The sequence below is a fragment of the Knufia obscura genome (genome assembly GCF_036327395.1).
Source record: "Knufia obscura strain CCFEE 5817 isolate CBS 148926 chromosome Unknown scaffold_1, whole genome shotgun sequence".
NCBI classification, from domain to species: domain Eukaryota; kingdom Fungi; phylum Ascomycota; class Eurotiomycetes; order Chaetothyriales; family Trichomeriaceae; genus Knufia; species Knufia obscura.
This window is the reverse complement of record NW_027042687.1, coordinates 693,895-714,030: the sequence shown is the minus strand read 5'-3', so window position 1 is coordinate 714,030 and position 20,136 is coordinate 693,895. Positions and strand designations below refer to the sequence as shown.

The 20,136-nt window shown below is 51.5% G+C and overlaps 8 protein-coding genes across 8 annotated transcripts; 4 read left to right on the top strand and 4 right to left on the bottom strand.

Annotated features, from left to right (window-relative positions):
- Nucleotides 1-1,602: 1,602 nt before the first annotated feature.
- On the top strand, nt 1,603-3,870 carry ERT1 (Transcriptional regulator of nonfermentable carbon utilization; the record flags this gene model as incomplete). The annotated part of the gene is made up of 3 exons (XM_064868718.1): nt 1,603-1,789; nt 1,904-3,456; nt 3,511-3,870. The coding sequence occupies 3 exons, from the start codon at nt 1,603-1,605 to the stop codon at nt 3,868-3,870; spliced, it is 2,100 nt and encodes a 699-aa protein (XP_064734215.1).
- A 623-nt stretch (nt 3,871-4,493) lies between these two features.
- On the bottom strand, nt 4,494-5,348 carry PMZ80_000264 (uncharacterized protein; the record flags this gene model as incomplete). The annotated part of the gene is made up of 1 exon (XM_064868717.1): nt 4,494-5,348. The coding sequence occupies one exon, from the start codon at nt 5,346-5,348 to the stop codon at nt 4,494-4,496; it is 855 nt and encodes a 284-aa protein (XP_064734214.1).
- Nucleotides 5,349-7,327: 1,979 nt separating this feature from the next.
- PMZ80_000263 (uncharacterized protein) lies at nt 7,328-9,199 on the top strand (the record flags this gene model as incomplete). The annotated part of the gene is made up of 1 exon (XM_064868716.1): nt 7,328-9,199. The coding sequence occupies one exon, from the start codon at nt 7,328-7,330 to the stop codon at nt 9,197-9,199; it is 1,872 nt and encodes a 623-aa protein (XP_064734213.1).
- A 465-nt stretch (nt 9,200-9,664) lies between these two features.
- Nucleotides 9,665-11,398, bottom strand: HIS7 (Histidine biosynthesis bifunctional protein hisB; the record flags this gene model as incomplete). The annotated part of the gene is made up of 1 exon (XM_064868715.1): nt 9,665-11,398. One exon carries the CDS (start codon nt 11,396-11,398, stop codon nt 9,665-9,667), a length of 1,734 nt encoding a protein of 577 aa, XP_064734212.1.
- Nucleotides 11,399-12,048: 650 nt separating this feature from the next.
- PMZ80_000261 (uncharacterized protein) lies at nt 12,049-12,714 on the top strand (the record flags this gene model as incomplete). The annotated part of the gene is made up of 1 exon (XM_064868714.1): nt 12,049-12,714. One exon carries the CDS (start codon nt 12,049-12,051, stop codon nt 12,712-12,714), a length of 666 nt encoding a protein of 221 aa, XP_064734211.1.
- Nucleotides 12,715-12,857: 143 nt separating this feature from the next.
- SLC1 (1-acylglycerol-3-phosphate O-acyltransferase) lies at nt 12,858-13,798 on the bottom strand (the record flags this gene model as incomplete). The annotated part of the gene is made up of 2 exons (XM_064868713.1): nt 12,858-13,012; nt 13,063-13,798. 2 exons carry the CDS (start codon nt 13,796-13,798, stop codon nt 12,858-12,860), a joined length of 891 nt encoding a protein of 296 aa, XP_064734210.1.
- A 508-nt stretch (nt 13,799-14,306) lies between these two features.
- On the bottom strand, nt 14,307-16,679 carry ubp14 (ubiquitin C-terminal hydrolase Ubp14; the record flags this gene model as incomplete). The annotated part of the gene is made up of 1 exon (XM_064868712.1): nt 14,307-16,679. One exon carries the CDS (start codon nt 16,677-16,679, stop codon nt 14,307-14,309), a length of 2,373 nt encoding a protein of 790 aa, XP_064734209.1.
- A 417-nt stretch (nt 16,680-17,096) lies between these two features.
- Nucleotides 17,097-19,585, top strand: AVO1 (Component of a membrane-bound complex containing the Tor2p kinase; the record flags this gene model as incomplete). The annotated part of the gene is made up of 2 exons (XM_064868711.1): nt 17,097-17,119; nt 17,170-19,585. The coding sequence occupies 2 exons, from the start codon at nt 17,097-17,099 to the stop codon at nt 19,583-19,585; spliced, it is 2,439 nt and encodes an 812-aa protein (XP_064734208.1).
- Between the last annotated feature and the right edge of the window lie 551 nt (nt 19,586-20,136).

The window sequence follows — 20,136 nt, the reverse complement described above, 5'->3', positions numbered from 1 at the left end:
GTGCTGCAGAATCTTGCAAGACATACTGAGAACCTGGTTGCCGGAACGATGCGGTGCCCTTCGGCGATTATACTGGTTGTGCACAAGTACCTCTATCTAGCCGCGTGCAGCAGGACGTCGCAGGATTCAGTCTGCTTTGAATGAGGTCGGCGATCGTAATGCCGTCGCTTTTCTAGCTGCTGGCAGGCCGGCTCGCTTTGCTTCTTCGTCGAGGGTGCATGTATCAGTCAGGCTTCATCGTTGTCGAAACATTCTTCTTGCAGGACACAGCGCGTTTGTAGGTCCAACTAAATAGAGTAACGGACGCTTACATATGCTCATATCTACGCCTTCCCAACAAGCATCACATATCCTCACCATGCAATACAAGATGAAACGTGCCCTACGTGTTTGCCTCGTGGTCGCCAGCCATCAGGAACAATAATGTTGTGCTAGAGTTGCAGTAGGATTAGCGTAGTGTTCAGTAACCAGAAGCAAATGATTGGGCAATATTATTGTAAGCGATGTCCAATCGAGGGGTGGTCGACGCCAACTGGTGCCAACACCACCCAAGACACCAGTCAGTCTGGAGGTGGCACAGGCCTGGACTTGGCAAGATTTGGTTAGTCGGCAGCAGTTGTGGCTTGCCCAGACAGCTCCGCATCACCCGCATAACCTTCAAGCTGTCAATCAAAGCGAGCTTAAAACGAGGACTTGGTTATTGTGTTGTGGGGTGAAGGCGCAGTCCAGACATCGATGAACAGAACTCGTAACTTCTTTCACTTCAAGCTCTGCGTCCCGACCCTCCACGACCTCCAGCGAAATTCGAGGCATGAGCGCAACAAGCAAACCGTTAACGCCATACACAAAGCTGACAAGCACGATCCTCCAGGCCGCAAAAATAGCCATAGACCTCGGTGTTAGACCGCGCACGACTACCACCTCGTACAGTTATCAGCCTCCGTAACGATAAAACTGGGGAAGGAGTAAAGCAACCGTTCTCTTGCGCCTCGATCGCACCTGCCCATTCAATATTCAGCTTGTTGTTCCTGACATCAAGACTACGCTCACGAACCTGTTAAGACCAGCACACCCTAGTCGCGTGCGCAGCTTCTGTTGCTCATGCATGTTCCATCACTGTGATACAGCGCCACAGCTGGTGACACGGGAGAGCCTGAGATAGGAGCTATTCACATTTACGAATCTTCCAAGAAATATCCAGGGACCATATTTTACGCAGAATCCTCGCACGAGGGCTGTAGAGTAGCACGGGAAAACCTGAACTGGGCCAGCTTATTTTCTCGCCTATGCACGAAGTGACATACATATTTTGACGACCCGTCGTTCTGGTGCCGACCGGTCCAGTCCAAGCGACGTGACTGGTCTGTGGAAATCTGTTGCGCTGTGGTGCAGGAGTCAGGCCCTTGTGACGAACTACGAGACTGGGGACTATCTAGACCTGGTCAGGACAAATTGTGGTCTCGAGGTGGTACAAACCAAATAGTACCTGGTTGTTCCCTGCTAGGCCTAGTGTGCATGACGAGGAGATTCAATTGCTAGGTTGAAGATCTCAGACATAACGCCTCAAGTCGTTGCGCCCACCGCTATAAGGATTGCTTCATAATGGATCTATCTTCTGCTTCCCAGGAAGATGCTGACTCGAAAGACTTTCAGTCCGGAAGCGAGAACGACGAAGGAGACTCAATCATGATCGCTACTGAAACTCAAGTTAAGAATGGCACTGCAAAGCCTAATCCCAAAGATCCAAATCGTCCTAGGAGGAAGAAAGCGAGGCGCGCCTGTTTCGCCTGTCAAAGAGCTCACTTGACATGTGGTATGTACCTGTGACTCGCTCCTGCCTCTCCGAAACAACCCAACATGACCTGTCATGAAGCACTAACGATCGCTAACTGACGGCGTGCAGGCGACGAACGTCCATGCCAACGATGCATCAAGCGCGGTCTCGCTGATGCGTGTCAAGATGGTGTCCGTAAGAAGGCAAAGTACCTGCACGATGCTCCGAATGACGCTCTCTTGCCAGGTGCTGCCTCCCATTACGCTCATGGTGATCTGAAACGACACAGCTCGACACCGAGCATGCCAAATGACAATCAGCCGCCACAGCCATTCTTCCAGAACAGTCAGCCATTTCCTCAGATGTACACTACTACGCCCAGTACCATGACAGCCATGCCACCACCTACTCTACACGAGCGAACCACCTCCTTCGGTCAGCAGTCTCCGTATGGATCCAGTATGTCCCAGCCCATGCAGTCACCTACCGCTATTCGTCAACAGGCACAATCAGTTTCTTTGCCGACCAGTGGTTGGCAGGACACTCTGTTTGGCGCCGAAGATCCATCCGTTTTCAACTTTGATCTAGCAAGCATGAACTTCGGCAACCATTATGGCGCGCTAGAATTTGGCATGTTAGGAAAGATGGCCACAGGAGCCGGACACAGTCCCGAAAGTGAAGCAACAACGCAGAGAGGGTCGATTGGCCAATACCACATGCCGTTCGGAAGCATGAGTGAAAGCCCACAGTTGGCATACAACGAAGGCATGATGGACTGGACAAACGGTGTAGGCATGTACGGTCAAATGCCTCAACAGAAAGGTCCAAATGCATTTGCTATTGAGTCATCCAATATGCACAACTTCACTTCACCAGAAGGACATAGCAGCAATACACCTGATACTGGAAAGCACGACGATTCACCCATGATGAGGAACATGCAACAGCAGCAGCTAAACATGACGAATCAACAAGCCTCGAATTTTCTCGCACTCACACCTGCACAAGTATCAGAGATGAAAACGCAAACACCAGTACCGGCACCGATATCAACGCCACAGCTCAAAGCGAAGTCACAACTACCCGTCAAGCCCTCTACCCTGAAACGTCCACGAGATCCATCGTCCATATACACCTCAGTCACAAGTCCATACCCATACACAACCGGCTTCCACAGCCTAATAGCCTACCTGCAACGCCGCTTCGTCGCATCACCAAGCAGAACTCTAGCCATAGCGAAATCTTTAGCGTCCATCCGACCCTCCTTCATCGCCACAACCAAGACCCTGAACCGTGAAGATCTGATATTCATGGAGAAATGCTTCCAGCGTACCCTCTGGGAATACGAAGGCTTCATCGAAAGTGTCGGCACACCCACAATCGTCGCGCGACGCACAGGCGAAATCGCGGCTGTAGGTAAAGAGTTTCAGATCCTGACCGGATGGAAGAAGAACGTTTTGCTAGGTAGAGAGCCAAATCTAAATGTCAACACAGGTCACTCTGGCAAGACACCCGCGGAGGGACTAAGTGGTGCCAACACAAAAGGACGGGGAACAGGGATGAACACACCCGCAAGAAGAAAACTAGAAGAGGAGCAGAACGCGACAGAGAACGGAGGAAGACAACAGCCTGTCTTCTTGGCAGAATTACTAGACGATGAATCTGTTGTCCAGTTCTACGAGGTAAGTCCCAGCGGCGGAATTGATCGTACTGGTATACCAAACTAACAAAACCAGGACTTCTCCCGCCTCGCCTTCAACGACTCCCGCGGCAGCGTAATGGGCACCGGCAAACTCCTCAAATACCGCACCAGAGACGACGAACTCGCCGCAAACCTGCGATCTGTCGAATACGACTCCAACAAGGAGAATCATCGCCGTTCACCAGATACTCAGTCGCGCCAGAACATCCAACGGATGGATAGTTTTGCGGTCGCGAGACCGCAGGACGCGAAGAAAGGGATTAGTGGGGAGAGTGGGATGAGGAAGTTGGGGAGTAGTGATGGGTTGATTGCGTGTTCGTATTCGTGGACGATTAAGAGGGATGTGTTTGAGGTGCCGATGTTGGTTGTTATTAATTTTTTGCCGGTGATTTGATGTGAATGCGGTAAGGGCGAACTTTGGTGATGAGGTGGATGTGAGGAGCTGGAGTCTACATGATTACAGTACAGTGATTACTGTAAACGTCTGGGCACGATATTATTGGAATCAATGAGGCAGGATACTGAGGGCGTATATCGACGGGAATATTGTCGGCTGATGATTAGCACGACGTGTTGTGCGTGTTGAAAGCTTAGAGTAGCGCGCTAAAGCACAGGTCGGCTTGCAAGAACACGGATCAGGCTAAAGAATGGGTATGGATAGACGTACCTTCGAAAGTGCGTGCGTATCGTGGGCAGAGTATGGAGTACATACCTTAGTCTTTCAGCGGCTTGAGCGATCCCCACGACTCACGCGATTCATTGTTCAAGCTATCTTCGAACATTGCAAGCTTCAGAAAAAAGTGATGTGGCCAAGATACGTCAATTATGTATTGAGGGCGTCAACTTTTGTGCAAGCTCTACAAATGCAAAGCATAACACATCAAGGGAAAACATAATTATACTTACCAATTTATTCTCTTACCTTGCACTGCGCAGACCAGCTGCGCTACTACATCAGGTACTAAGTCAATTACTCCAAACTCCATGCTTACCTACCCCATCCCACAAATCAGTCATTTACAAGAACATACCAGCCACCTTCAAAAACGCCGCCGTCGTCCTCTCGCCCTTCACTCTCCCTCCGTCACCTCTCCTTCGACTCCCGCCTCCAGCCCCACCGCCCGTTCTAATCTTGTAGAGACGGGCTTGCTCTCGGTTTACCTGAGCAATCTCAGATTGAATCTGTGCGACGGATTTCTCACCTGCCTGTGGTCCGTTGTACTCATACTCATCTTCGTATTCGTCTTCGTACTCGGGTTCTGGCTGTGGTTGGCGCGAGGATGGACCTCGTCGAGACGTGCTTCTGGATGGTTCGGGAGTGGGGTACTCGGGTTCCAAGTATCGTTGAGAGGATGGACCTCTTGTGCTCCTGCTTCTGCTCATGCTGCGAGAAGGTGGTGGAGCCGCACGACTGGACGGTTCGTAGTCGTCTATGTAGCGTGATCTGCTAGATGGTGCTCGTGAGTATGATCTGCCGGATGGGACGCGGGATGGTGTTCGTGAATGTGAGCGGGAGGATGAAGCTCTGCTGCGGCTGTATCCGTCCTCTGACTCGGAGTATTCATCATATTCACTGCTGTGGACGGCTGGTGGTGGCATTGGAGCGCGGGGTGGGACCCGACTTCGTACGCTTTGGCTGCGTGAGGGGGTGTACCCGGATCTGGAGTCCATACTTAGTCCGCTCATGCCTTGTGTTATGCTGCTGTAGCCTGAGTCAGAGTATTGTCGCTGGCGACGTGGGCAGTTCCGCTTCGAGTGGCGTGTGCATCCTCCCGTGGGACGTGCGTACTCGGAAGAGTCAGAGGAGATGGGTACGATTGAGTACTCGCTGTCGCTTGAGTACATACCGTCGTGGTATCCGTATTGAGACATGTGTGTTTCTTGGCTGTTGCTGTAATGCTTCAGATGGGCGAGACGTGGCTTCCTGTTGTCTGAATAGCTAATTAATGAGCTCGACCTGCGAGGATGTAAGTGCTATGTCTTTGGGATTCTTTGAAGTGTTGAACTCGATGATCTTCAGCCTGTGAAGATGTGCGTGTCCAAATTCTTGAAAGTGGTAGCCACGAGACCCCTATATACCATCTACCACAGGTCAGTGCTCCAGCTTGAGATAATGCCGACGACAGTCTCATTGTCGCCGGCATTGTGACCAGCGAATGTGGATCGTGTGTTGCTTGACAATAGTATGTAAACGACCACTTGTTAAGGACTAAGTACTTCGAGGGCCAGCTTTGTCCGCCATTGTCGTATCTAATTCCAAGACCAGGATGCTCAGAACGTCACAGAAATGGTAGTAGGCGGTGTGGCATCAGAGCTGCGTTGGCATAGCTACTGGTCGGTGCCCGCCCAGCGTGTAAATGATCGCAAGATGGATTGGCTTGAGCCATGTACACCCGGAAGACACCAAAGCAGGCCACCATGAAACATCGACCACCATAGAACGCGAATGTTACAGGCTGTAGCCTACACCCTTTGTCACAAGCGTCACTTCCATTGTCCTAGCGGCCCACGGTAACGTTCTGAGGCCACCAAAGCTTTGTCCATGTCTCGTCGCTGCGAGCAACTCTTCGATGTAGAACCGGTAAGTCTGACGACAACCTAGAATGCTCGGTAGTAGTCCATCGTGTCTGAACGTCGAACATTACAACAGCCCCGAAGTCACGCATTTTCCTGAGTAATGCTGCCAGGTGCCCAGAATCTCATATAGCCTGCTCTGTTGGCTAAAGTTCCACGTAGATGAGTATCCGATTCTTGCTTCGCCGCGAAGCCATTGCCTCGACGCTCACTTATCGATACCCTCGGGGGCGATGTGCCTTACTATAGAGGATCGTCGTATCTGTGGAAAGGGCTGACACAACCTCTTGTGGTTGATTCGTGTGCCATAATGCTATAGGTATTGTCTCAAAGCTCGTTGCCATCGTACTTGGCATTCATACGCTGCATAACACGAGCCGCAAGAAGTACAGCCATCAGCAGGCTCGTAGCTTTTTGATTACTATGCCGTGTTGTGTGTACCCAGTGAGCTGCATTTGGTACCCTCAGAAGCAGTGATCCGTACCAGACTCGGCCTTGTCGTGAGCACAGCGAAAGTGACCTCTGGGCGGACGCGTCTTCGGTGGTGCCGGGATAGCTTTCTCTGGCCGCAAGGTTGGACGTGACTAACGAATCGATCAACACCACAAAGACACCAGATCTCCATGATCGGCAATGCTTGGACCGACGGAGGTGGATTCACCGAAAGCGGTCTAGTGCAATCGAGCTCCAGAAGTTTAGCGAGAACAGGCATTATTACTCGTACTGACCAGCAGAGAAAGACGACCTGCACTTCTGCTACTGTCGTCTATAAGCTGCTGAACGATTTGACGGTGGCCAGTTCAGATCTGTTCATACTCATGTTGTCCTCGGCGCAGCCGTGAACATCGGGCATAGGTCGGTATCCCCGCGCCGTCGACCTTCAGAAGTGATGTCAAAGGTATCCATCAACGATGTGATCGGCCCCAACACTCTGGTCTTGATCTTGCGGAACCAGAAGAGTTTCGACCAAAACTGATCTCAGATCCACAACTCTGCATCAAAGCTTTCCACTTCTTGAACCTCCGTCGAGCTCAGAGACTTCGCGGTGCGCAAGTCACCACATTCCTTACGTGAAAAGCAACGGTGATCTTCGACACCGTTTCCTACTAACTCCCCGAAGTTCATGCTATCCTCCACTCGTATGAGAACCATCGCAGCATTCATGTTCGGCGCACAGAACTACGTTGGTGACGCAGAGGTAGGTGTGCAGTACAAGTATGAACCGCCGTGACTTTCTCTCCCCAAGGATTCTTTGTCAGTGATTAAGGACTGTCAATATGCTGCTCTCCAAAACATATGTGGCGCTTGCCTGTACATGCCTCGCAGAGGCCGCCATCATATCTCAATTTTCTTCACCAGGACGTCTAACCGGCAGCTCTTTCGGGATACCGTCTCAGAATGCTACTTACGACTACATTATCGTCGGCGGCGGCCAAGCCGGCAGTGTCATGGCCGCCAGACTGACAGAGCACTCGAATGCAACCGTCGCGATTGTGGAAGCTGGCAACTTCTACGAGATTAGCAATGGAAATTGGAGTCAGATCCCCTATTTCTCTCAGCAGTATGCTGGGTCAGAACAAGGCGATTACAATCCTCTTGTCGATTTTGGCCTTGAAACAACACCACAGGCCAATGGTGAAGTTATTCACTACGCTCAAGGAAGGAACTTGGGAGGTTCCTCAGGCAGAAACCAGATGCTCTACCATCGTCCAACCAAAGGATACTATGAAGCTTTTGCCGATCATGTTGGAGACCTATCATATACATGGGATAACATGACCACATGCCTTGAGCGAAGCATGACCTTCCATCCACCGAACATGACAGAAAGAGCCGATGCCAGCTCGATCACCTACGACGCCTCGGCATTTTTGGACACGTCCAATGCAAGCAACCCACTGCAAGTCAGCTACCCAGCTTACTCCTACGAACTATCCTCCTACGCACCACAAGCCTTCGGCAACATAGGCCTCCAATCCCAACCAGGATTTAGCAGCGGCGTCCTCCACGGCTACGGCTACTGGGCCTTCACAATCGACCCCGAAACTGGCATTCGCTCCTCCGCTGAATCCTCTTTTCTCGCGGAAGCCTTCAACCGCGACACCCTCTCAGTCTACCTCAACAGCCTCGTTCAAAACGTCATCTTCAACGCCAACAAAACCGCCATCGGCGTAAACGTCACATCGTCACCCGCCGGCACCCGAACCAAGTTCTACACCCTCTCCGCCCGCAAAGAAATCCTCCTCAGCGCAGGCGCCTACCACTCCCCCCAACTCCTAATGCTAAGCGGCATCGGCCCCGAGCAGACCCTGCGCCAGCACAACATCCCCATCATCTCCGCTCTCGAAGGCGTAGGCCAAAACATGTGGGACACAACCAACATCGGCGGCCCAGTCTACCGTATCAACAATACATTCACCTCCTTCTCCGACTTCCAGAACAACGCCACAATCACAACCCAGATAGACCAGCAGTTTGCCAACAGCGGCACAGGCCCCCTCACAAACGAAGGCTCCGACGTCGCAGCCTGGTACAAATTCCCCCAGAACATAACCTCTACCTTCTCAAACGCGACACAAGCGCATATCGCGAGTTTACCCACGGACTGGCCTGAGGTGGAACTGATACTCTCAACTTCAAGCCGCAGTCTCGAGGTCGCAGACGACAACACCAAGCAAGGCACCATCAGCTGCCTCATGATCGCCACAGCCAGCCGCGGAAACATGACGATTGCCAGCTCATCCATCCTCGATCGGCCGATCATATCACCGAACTGGCTCCTCGACCCGCGCGACCGCGAAGTCGCGATAGCAACCTACCGCGCCGCGCGTACAGCATGGCAGGGTATCCCCGAGGGTGTACGGATCGGAGACGAGATCTTCCCTGGTAAGAACGTTACCAGCGATGAGGATCTCGAAAAGGCAATCGTGGGGAATATAGCCGCGATTCACCATGCTAGCGCGAGTTGCGCGATGGGGAGGGTTGGGGAGAGAGACACGGTTGTTGATAGTAGGGGACGGGTTGTCGGTGTGCAGGGGTTGAGAGTTGTGGATTCGAGTGCGTTGCCGTTTACGCCGCCTGGACATACGCAGGGGACGGTGTATGCGCATGCGGAGAAGATGGCGCAGGTTGTTTTGAATGATATGTAGTAATGCAGGACTCGTTGACATAAATTTCACCAGTTCACCCTCGCTGATATCGTTGTGCTTCAAGTCCAGTCTGCGAGCTTTGACCCCGTCTTCTATGTGATATTGTGTAACGTTGTCGTTCATGAAGGTCCGGAGGTTCACGAACACAGAATGCGCTCGTATTCCGTTATGCGCCACCGCTGCACGGGATCAGACGATGAATGAGACGAGTCTCAGTAGGAAAAGCATTGCATAAAGTATGTTCTCTAATGTTTCTAACTGGCAGGCATGACTTTCGCTCCGATCATGCACATCAGAAGGTTTAGTCCAGCGAAGATTTCTAAGGGGGTCGGCATATCCTCTAATCAGCTGAGATGCTTCGATGGTTTCGGCGGCTATCCAACACTTCTATAAATGTCTGCCAACCAGATCCTAGGACTTCATCCGTGCCGGCCCAGCGCCACAAACTCTGTATCGTAGCCTTGGTCATAGTTCCTCACCCTCCCACCTCCTAACCAAATACCCCTGCCTTGCCAATTCCTCCTTAACCTGATTAACCTCATACTCTCCCCTATGAAACATCCCGGCTCCAAGCGCAGCATCAACACCCGTCTCCCTGAATACCTCCACAAAGTGCCCAGGGTTGCCTGCACCCGAGCTCGCAATAACAGGTATCTCAACCGCATTCTTCACATCATTGATCAACTCCAGATCATACCCCGAGTTACTCCCATCCCGATCAATCGCATTGAGCAATATCTCACCCGCCCCAAGCGCCTCCACAGCCGTAACAAGCGCCCTCACCGTCAAATCCGTCGTCGTCCGCCCACCATGGACCGTGCAAGCATAATAAACATACTCCCACCCCTCCGCATTCGGCAATCTCGTCTTCAACACGTGACTCGTATCAACACCCGCCGGCACATCCTCCGGCGTCTTCACAAATACCCTTCTCGGATCAACACTCACAACCACAGCCTGTCGCCCATAAGCCGCAGATATTGTCTCGATCCCCGTCTTCCCATCTCCCTTCCCTCCTCGTTTCCAAAATTCCTGCGCAGCAACAACGGCGTCAGACCCAATACTCACCTTATCCGCTCCACTCTCAAAATACAGCTTCGCAACATCAAGCGCACTGATCGTCTTGCCCGTGCCAGGGTCAACCATATCCCGAATCCCACCCCCAATCGTCAACGGCACAAATACGCTCTTACTCGTCTGCCGCAATATCTCAAGCATAGGCAGGTCAGTAACAGGACAGTCCCTGAAACTCGTGATGTTGAGAAACGTCACCTCATCCGTAGATTGTGTGTAGTACTTCTTCGCCATCTCGACTGGTTTACCTAGATTTCGGACGGATTTGTCATCTGTCTTCTCGCGGACATCGTATTGGTCGCCTTTCGTGACGACGAGGTCGCCGGCGTCGTTGGTGCGGACATCGAGACAGGCTATTATGCGGCGGGTTAAGTTGTTGAGGCCGCTAGCGTGGCTGTTGGTGGATGTCGCGGCTGTAAGGTTGTCCGGTGGTGCTGGGGTAGACCACTGCTTGCCATCGAGGAATGCTTTGATGACGCGGAGACCAGCGGCGCCGCTTTTCTCGGGGTGGAATTGTGTGGCGAAGATGTTGTCGCGGCCGATTGCGCCGATGTAGGTTTGATCGCCGTATTGCGCGGTTGCGACGGTCCAGCCTTGGGTTTCGAGGTCGTGACGGGTGTAGGGGGCGAAGTAAGAGTGGACATAGTAGTATTTGCTGTCTGGGTTTAGGCCGTAGAATGATTTGGTGCTTGATTCAGTGCCTGCTCCCGTGGACGCGGTGTCGTGAATTGTGGTAGCGGAGTTCCATCCTATACAGGGGATTGACTTCTTTGAGCCATCGGCATTCTTGGGATTGAAGCGCTGGAGTGTCTGAGGGAGGACACCCAGACCTGCCGCGTCTGGAGCTTCGACTGAGCCGGCGAAGAGAGCTTGTAGGCCTACGCAGATGCCGAAGAATGGTTTGCCGGCTTTGATGTGTTCGTGGATGGCGGGGAGGTAATTTGCCTTTGCGAGGGAGTTCAGGCAGTGGCCGAAATGGCCAACGCCAGGGAGAATGATTTTGTCAGCGCTAGCGACTTCTTCTGGTGATCTTATCCAGGCTACCTCGTAGCCGCACTTTTCGATAGCATTGACGAGGGACCGGATGTTGCCTGCTACGTAGTCGAGGAGGTGAACTGTTGGCATCTTGGTAGTGAGGGCTTGAGGTTTGCTTTCAGGCCACCCGTATACGATGGTAGGGCTTATTGAATGTATCAAGAGCTTACTTTCAATTTACTGTATCCCTGGCATTGCATTGGCGAGATAATGCAGCTAACGGCATCAATTTGTTCAGGTATAAGTGAGTCAAAGAAACACGAATCAATCGCTCAAGAATGCAATGATGAAAGATGTGATTGCGAAAAGTTTTCTCACCTGTGTGGCACAACACTGATTATCTTCATGGAATTACATTCGTGGAGCTTGAGACTTGGGCATCGAGCATGAGTTTCTCTGTGGATTGTACACAGTCATAATGATAACAACGAAAGAATAAGCAAGAAGGGATAGATGCAAGCATACTACTACTGCTTGATGAGGTCGTAAACTAGCGTATTCCAGCTCGGGGCCGTAAATGGGCGGAACCGCGGCCGCAGCTCTACTCGTGAGCAGTTTGCTGAGCAGTCTTACAGCATGGCTTGCATAAGCAGGGAGTTACTGCCGCGACAGGGGCATGAGCCCGAGATGCAGATACGCATTTGGACCTTCAAAAGCTCGCCCGCTTCCTCAGCTGTAGCTTTCACTTCCTGACAGCGTCCACTTGATCGAGCACTCCCAGCTCCTAGAACAGACTCAAAATGGGATCCAAAACTAACACCGCGTCGCGAAATGAGTTCGTCAGCAGAGATGACTCAGACCCCAATTACAACGCCGTTTTCAGATTCGACACAGATCCATCACGCCCAGGAATGACGCAAATCACCTTACCAGAGAAAAGCACCTGGACACCCGGATTGCATTGGCACGAGCAGCACATTGAGTACTTCAAGGTCGTCAAAGGTCGAGTGCTGATAAGACTCGACGGAGTGTTGAAGCTTGTGACACCAGACGACGGACCTCAACGTGTGGATAGATTTGTGGTGCACGAATTCATGCGAGCCGATTATAGCAAGCCAGTTGATGAAAAGGATCCTGGAGAAGTCGTCACTGAAGAATGGACCGACCCTGCTGATGGAGTGAAACACGTGTTCTTTAGGAACCTCTTCGGCATACTCGAGGACTCTAAAGCGTACTGGAAAAGCTGGACATATCTGCAGGCAGCTTACGTGGCCGCGCACTGCGACGACTGGCGACAGGTAGTGCCGGGAAGGCTCTCGTGGGCCTCAACACATGCGATATATGCTGCTGTCCGTGGTGTAGGCGGAGTCTTGGGACTGAAACTATGGCAGGAGGAGTACACCCCGGAGGAGCTGAGGTCTGTTGCGAGAGGGTTGGAGAGTGTGAAACGATCGAAACTTGACTGATATACTCAACGATCACAGTCATGTTCTTCAATAGAACCCTTTTTCGAGAGTCGATGTGATCTGATACCGGTATGATTTGCTCCACTTGGGAATGGTATACGGCCTGTCGGCTGTAAGGATAGTGCTAGCAAAGTGCTTGCTGCTCATGAAGTCTTCTTGGACAAGACATTGCTTTCCTTCATAGACTGTGAATCTTGTGCCATCTCCTTCAGCGCATTGAGCATGGCTTCTCGTGTTTCGGCAAGAAGAGCGTCAACATCGGCAGCTGTCTTGCCCTTGGTTGAAATTGGTTTGAGCACTGGATAATGTCAGTTGATGCAAACGTGTCATATTCAGATTCAATCTTACCTCTAATTCGGGCCTTGCCAGCATTAAATCTCTTCTTCTTGACATTCAGAATATAGCTATAATTTTCCACCACCGTAGGCACAATTGGTACTTGACCTTGAACAGCCATATGAAAAGCGCCTTTCTTGAATGGTAGCAGCATAGGCTCGGTAGAATAGCTTCTTGTGCCTTCTGGGAACATGAACACACACTGTTGTCTCTCTTTCATGGCCTTCGCTGCACCCTCAAATGCCCTCAATGCTTGTGCTCTATCCGCTCGGTCAATGAAGACAGTTCCCGAGAGTAACATGTACCAGCCCAGAAATGGTATTCTCGCCAGACTCTTCTTTGCTGTAACCGAGTAGCCGTACTGGAACAGCGTTCCTAGCACAAGGATATCAAGCTCCGTTTGGTGGTTTCCCACAACGACAGCCGGTCTTGTGTTCTCGAGGATTTCTTTGCCATCTCCTTCGATGTCAAATTCGACTCCGATCATAAATTTCCCAATGTACTTGAATGCGCGGGCAGTTGAATATTGGGCGTATTTGTAGTGCAGATCGAAGGGCTTGAGGATTGCGGAAGCTATTGTCCCATAGGCTGCGGCGATGATAAGAGCAAGGTACGCGCTCATTGACCGAGCGACGAAGCCTAGTATTAGCGGTGCAGAGGGTATGAAGGTATATGCAATGAATGCAGTGATCATAATGCCTATATAGGCCAGCAGCCCATATAGAGGGTACGCGAAGATGGCATACATTGTGCGATGAAAAGCTGGGGTATGCTCTTCTTAGGAGAGAGATGTATCAAGGAGTGTTACCTCTAGGAGTTGCAGGCAGTGTCACGACCCGCGTGACTGACGAAGCTCATATTGTGATCTTTTGGAGATTTATGACCATGTGGGAAATCGTTGTTGACGAACTGTAAGTGGCATGGGCGGTATCGGGCTGGTGGGGAAACCTAACTCAGCACGACTTCATCGTAGCACATGACCAAATGAGCTTGACATGTCATTCAGAAAGCCTGGGTTCGGTCGAAGGTCATCACAGAGCACGAGACGAGCGCGAGAAGCAAGAAGCATTATTGACCGGTACATAATGCTCGAAGAGGTCTCACTCACAACAAGTTCAGAGGCTGCAGCCACTTGCTCTACCAAATCTACTTCTATGGTATATCCATGTTGTTCATTAGCTTTTCGAGATCGCTCGCTCGGCATCACTGCGAAGCGTCGCCCACAAATGCTCATGTTGTCGTCTTATCATATCTCGTCAATGTCGTCGGAAAAAGTACACATATGCAAACTTCTTCATCTCGTCAATATCAGCCGCTCTGACTACCTTCTCATCATTGAATAGCACCCACTGCCGGCCCTGCTCTCCTGGGACCTCCTTGCGAACGAAGGCAACATAATGTCCGGCATGAATGCTCGAACCCTTATGGCATGCAATGCTCTCAAGTTCGAAGACTGCTGGTGTTTCTGAGCTTCCGGACAACACTTTAGGCGCTACCGGCTCCGATGGTGTATCCTCGCTGAAATCTCCTTGGTCGTCAGGATGGCTAAAGACCCAGTCTAGTGCTCGATTGACATCTCCACTGCACTCTTTGAGCGCTTTTCGTGCTTGTGGCGCACCGATGCCCATGGCAGCCAGCTGTTCGATTTTTTCTGCATCGTCTGCGCCCCCTGCTGGAGCAGGGCCGCCGAGATTGAGCGGCTCATCAATATCCGGGTCTTCCATATGGGAAAACAGCCAGTTCATCGCTGCTTCTGCATCTGAGTTTCCAGTAGCATGAAGGGCTTTCTCACACCTTGGTCGTGGAAAGCCCATAGACTCCAGTTGGCCCAACGCCGCCGCATTCGGCACAAATGTGTTGGCACTTGCCCCTGAGCTACCTGGATCTGCATCCTCGGGTAGTTCTTCCTCGTCTGGCTGCTTGCCAGAAGACATATAGTTGCTCATCTCAAATGGCTCGTCAGTCACCTGCACCGGAATATCCAGCTTTGTTGGGACCCAGTTCACAAGTTCGAATCTTCTAGCATTGACAGCCAGGTTCTGAGGGAAAGTCTTGAATTTGCTTGACTTTAGAAAGCCATCCTTTGAGCCACATGCTGGGCAAGTGAGTTCGACTGTATCAGTAGTTGTGAAAATGTCTAAGCACTCCTTCAACGACACTGTCTCGAATTCATCCTTCTTATCCTTGTCCTCGGTCGAGCCGTCTGTCGACTTTATTCGTCGCGCAGGCACTGGTACTGAGATGTTGTCTTGTTCGTCTGTACGGTATCGGACTTTCTTACATGAGATGCATTGCAGCCGCTGCTCCATGGAGAAGCGAAAGGACTGTACAGGGTCTTGATCCGGGTTGCGACTGTTTGAGACGTTGATGAGCTTGAACAAATGCAGTAGAAATTCGAAGGCATCCTGTTGCCGCATTGTAGAAAACTCCTCGTGACCCCGGCCTACTAAGTGCTTGAACATGGCAGGGTTGAGACCTTTGGGATGAGGCACTTCTGACTCTTCTGATTGGGAAGGAACTATGTTTGGGTCAGGCTTTGAGTATCGGCCGGAGAGAATGCCATCCGCGAGCTTGCGTAACTGTGTTTCAAGGTCTTCGGCCGGCAAAGTGGCTTGCGGAGGAGGCTCGTTCGGATGGAAATATCGTTGTTGGAATTCTGGTAGATCGAACAGACACTGAACAGTACTTGCAAGATAGCAGGTGTTGCCGATGTTCTTAAGACCAGTAAAGCCTTGGCCGAATATAGGCTTGAGCTCTTTCCCGTCCTCGGTGAGCATGGAGAAGTCCCACTTCAGATTCTGTTCAACCTGCATTTCCATCAGACTCTTTTCGGTCTTCTGCCTATCAGCAACGTTGATGCCCCAGTGGGCCAAGTGGGCGGTCAGCTCGGTATCGACTCTTTCTTCATTGCATTTGTAGCAGTAAACGTCTGCAGAACCCTCAGCTGTTATGGAACCCAGCTTGACGGCAACACCATGACCACTCTGGTCAACATGAGCTAGCCCGTGGCCCTCGCCGCCAGAGCCACCCCACTGTTTCCTGCCGCAGCCTAAGTTGCCGCATTCCAGACACAGCCAGAGGTTCTCGTTCAAGTCACACATGAAGCAGTGGCCAAGATCTTGTGATGCAATCTGTCTGCTTGGCTGTTGTTCCAGGCATAAGGTGTGCTCGCATGTGGTCATCTCTAGCTCCCAGGCCTTGACTTCCTCTTGCTTTGCGAATGTGCTAGCTTTCAGGATACCATCGACCACTTGCGGTAGCTTCCCCGAGCTCTGGTCTATGTCTTCGATCTCACATGCCAGGCAATTTACTTGCGCTCTCGTGTCGTACTTATCTTCTTCCCTTTCTGCTTCGATGGCAACCTTGGTAAGTTTCTGGGGAGGCTCATCTCTCTGTACGTGCTTCCGCGTTCGCTTAATGTTAAGAACAAGAGGATGGCTGGTAAACTGAAAATGTACCAGATCGTGCTTTCGGTCGCCTGCACAGCCTCCGTTGAAGCAGGTCAAGCACACATCCAGGCCAGCTGGATCATCGATCGAATCGAAGCATTGCGTACAGTCTTCTCGATACACCGAATGACTGGGGCGAGGAGGGTTGAGGTCGGAAGACTGAATGTGAGGGCAACCCATGATTGGCAATAATCCGATCTATTCGAAGGAAAGGTAAGACAAGAGATCGTAAGATGGCATTATTAGCAACCAAATGTACCTTACTTATTCAAATGCCGTAAGCCTTGCGCCTTCCTGCCCACCGTGCAGTGTGCCTGCAGACTGCGAGACTTGCTGTTTCCTCAAACAAATTGAAATGCGCGTGTTGCGTCATTGCCCGACCACGCTAGGGCATCCCGCAGATCCACTAGACCGAATCTGGCTGGATCACCCTGTCAAGCAAGTAAGCCGAACCGGCTGAGCAGGACAACGCTGTCTCAAGTGTCATCTTCAGGCCCTTCTAGAATCGTTCTTCATGTCCAATATCAAAGTGTGCTGGACACGACAATGTACATCGGGCCTCCATCCTGAGCATACGATGCGTCGCGAGGCGTCGTCATGGCGCTCTCACAGCAGGAAGAGTTTGCCTCCTATCACATCCATTCTTAAGATATGATGCTAACCATGGCAGTTTCGCGATATGGTACTTACGGACTACTTACCTGAACAGTTGCAAGGATGGCATTGGTGATCGTCTCATCAATGTCAACTCTTCTATTCTCAATACACCTGGCTTCAGAGCTGCTGGCTGGACCACAGACGCAGTTCAACCAACTTATTCCCCGCCCATCCCCACCGCAATCAATACAGAGTATTTCCAAGCCGGAGGTGGGGGCGTCCTACTCAGAGAGGAATCTCGAGACGATGACGAGGACGAGGGAGGCATGGTTACTGGCCGCAAATCGAATGACACGGTTGGTCCAAGAATTAACGTCAAACGCCGACGCCGGCGAGAACAAATCGACGACGACGATAGCAGTGATCTGAGTGACGAAAGTGATGATGACGAAGGTACGACCCAACGTGCTGCTCAGCAAATCAAATTCGCCAAGATGCCTGCTCGCGACCAACCAGGCTCGTCTCCAATGAAGGCTACTGAATCACAAGAGAGGCCAGATGTTATGGTCACGTCCCCATCGAAGCCTGATGGGAGAAAGCGCGGAGGCTCTCTGGGAGCCGTAGAAGCTGTCAAAGCACGTGCTAGAGCAGATACCACAACGAGCAGTGACATGTCGTCCGAAAACGAACTTGACCCTAGCTATTTCCAAAGGCGACAAATAAGTGCTCCAAAAGCCCCAAAATCTGTCTCATTAGCGGATGCACTGAAGGCAGACCCTTCACGCACCGACAGCATAGATCCACAGGATGTGGAAGCCGATGATTCTGATGGAGATTCTGTTGACTCTGCTGCTTCTTCTGAGCTTGGGCAAACAGTCGACTCGGCAGATCTACTTAATACCATGGGAGGACCCAATCTTCAGACCTCTTCGCCAATTTTGGCTGGTGTTAGGCAGGCTGAGATCCGATCGCCATCAGAGTCGCCAAAGAAGATGAAAAGTTTGCCAGCACTTCAGGCTCTCCCACCCCCTCGGCCTATCAGCATGATAAAACCCGTCAGCTTACTGTCTCAAGCTTTGAAAGCACAGACATCTACCAGCAATCCAATTCAGAGGTACGCTGGCCTTTCGGGCAAAGGTTCGCCCAACCCGTTGTGGATCAAAGTCTACGCACCATTTTCGGAAGACCCTGAGGATCCCTTCGAAATGCCTTTGATGAAGACCTCCAAGGATGGTGAGCCTGTCATCGTGGCAGAAGCAATTGGCCTATCACTGTGGCGCTATTGTGAAGAAAAGCTCAAACCAGAACTCAAGCCTGAGCAGCTAAACGTCAACAAATGGGTTCTGCGCCTCGTTGAAGATGGCGAAGTTGAGTATGACTTTCCTCCATTATCTCGTACAGGCCATATGTCAGACTTCACCATGAATAACAATCGAGGTGCGAGAGGCCGATCTCGGGGCAGAGCTTTTGATGAATTTGCATTAGTAGAAGCCTCGTCTCGCGAGTTCGCGGCAAATGAGAAGGAAACACCTATGTTCTCACCCACAAAGGCCGAAATGCTGTCGAGTGAACCTCAGCCGCAGCAACAGCCTTCTACGACCGGAGCGCTAGCTCCTCCACCGTTAGCGACCAGAGGCTCTAGTCGATCTAATCCATTGCTTGCAGGGCAGCCGTTCGCTTCGGCGCTGGCGAATACAGGGTTGACTCCTGCCGATAAACCTGCGCCGATGGCAATGACTTCTACACCACGTTTAGGCACGACCAAGACCGTTCGAGTCAAATACTTTGACCTTGACACGATCGGGCAGACAACCAAGGTCGAGATCTCTACGGACAGCTACATTGCCGAAATACTCGACCTCGTATGCCGCAGATGGAATCTGGACAAAGCTGGGTTCGTGCTGAAAGTTGCAGGAACTAACACTGTTGCTGCCCTTGACCGAACTGTGGAGGCACTGGGAACTCGCTCGGACCTCGACCTTGTTCGAAAGAGGTTCGGCGCTGGTCCATCAAATCTAACAGGGTCCCCAGGAAGTGCTTCGCCGAATGCACCGTTGCTGCTCGACATCCAAGGCCCGACTGGTAAGGACAAGAAAGGCAAGAAGGGCCAAAAGATTCTGCATCCACTTGCGCAGAAGCAAGACATGATGGCGAGCGCAAGTAATTTCAAGAAGTACTATGTGACAAGAAGAAGAGTCACATCATTCTCACAAAGCAGTGCGAGAGTGCTGGTCTTCGATGGAGACATGTTGCATAACATGCCAGCAGATACAGGAAAGACGATGATCGACTCGAACGCGAAGACGAACTCATTTGCATTCGCGGACGTCATGCGATGCAAGATCAGCAGCAAGCATTCAAAGCTTGTTCGACTCTTTGTTCGCAGAGGGACCGAGACGAAAAGATATGATTTTGAGGCCCGAACAGCAGGAGAAGCCCAGGAGATCGTTGACGAGATCACGAAAGAGATGAAACTTGCACGAGGATGATATGATACCCCATAGAGCTCATGTATTCCGCAACATGTATGTTTTGCCCTGGTATCCGAGTTGCAGCCGACCCTTCATGCATCCTGTGGCTTGATACGGCATCCTGCCGACGTGATCTCGCCGACCCTAAGCGAAGGTGTCGATTATGCCGATGCCGCGGTCACTTCGTACTCATGCCCCATGAGTAGCTGCAGTCGTCCTCTGGACGAGAGTTGCGTGTCTGTCCAACAATACACCTTCCACTACTATGGGACGGATCCAGGACTTTTGCAGCCACGAAGCTGCGAGACAAGAAAAAGTAATCTATGAGCTCCTCCCCCGCTCTGAAACTGGCACATGCATCAGTTCGCGCCAATTGTGGACGCCTCGAGCCGGCGTGCGTTCCCCTCCACCAAAAGCATGTCATAGCTTATGATTCCCGGGTATCTGGCTAAGAGCAGTCAACTTCTTGGTAGCTTGCTCACTGTAACCTCATCTGATCAACTCTACCCTGATCGCGCATATTGCCCCTCGAGTTGGCTCGTTACAATCGCAAGCTCCGTTCTGCCTCG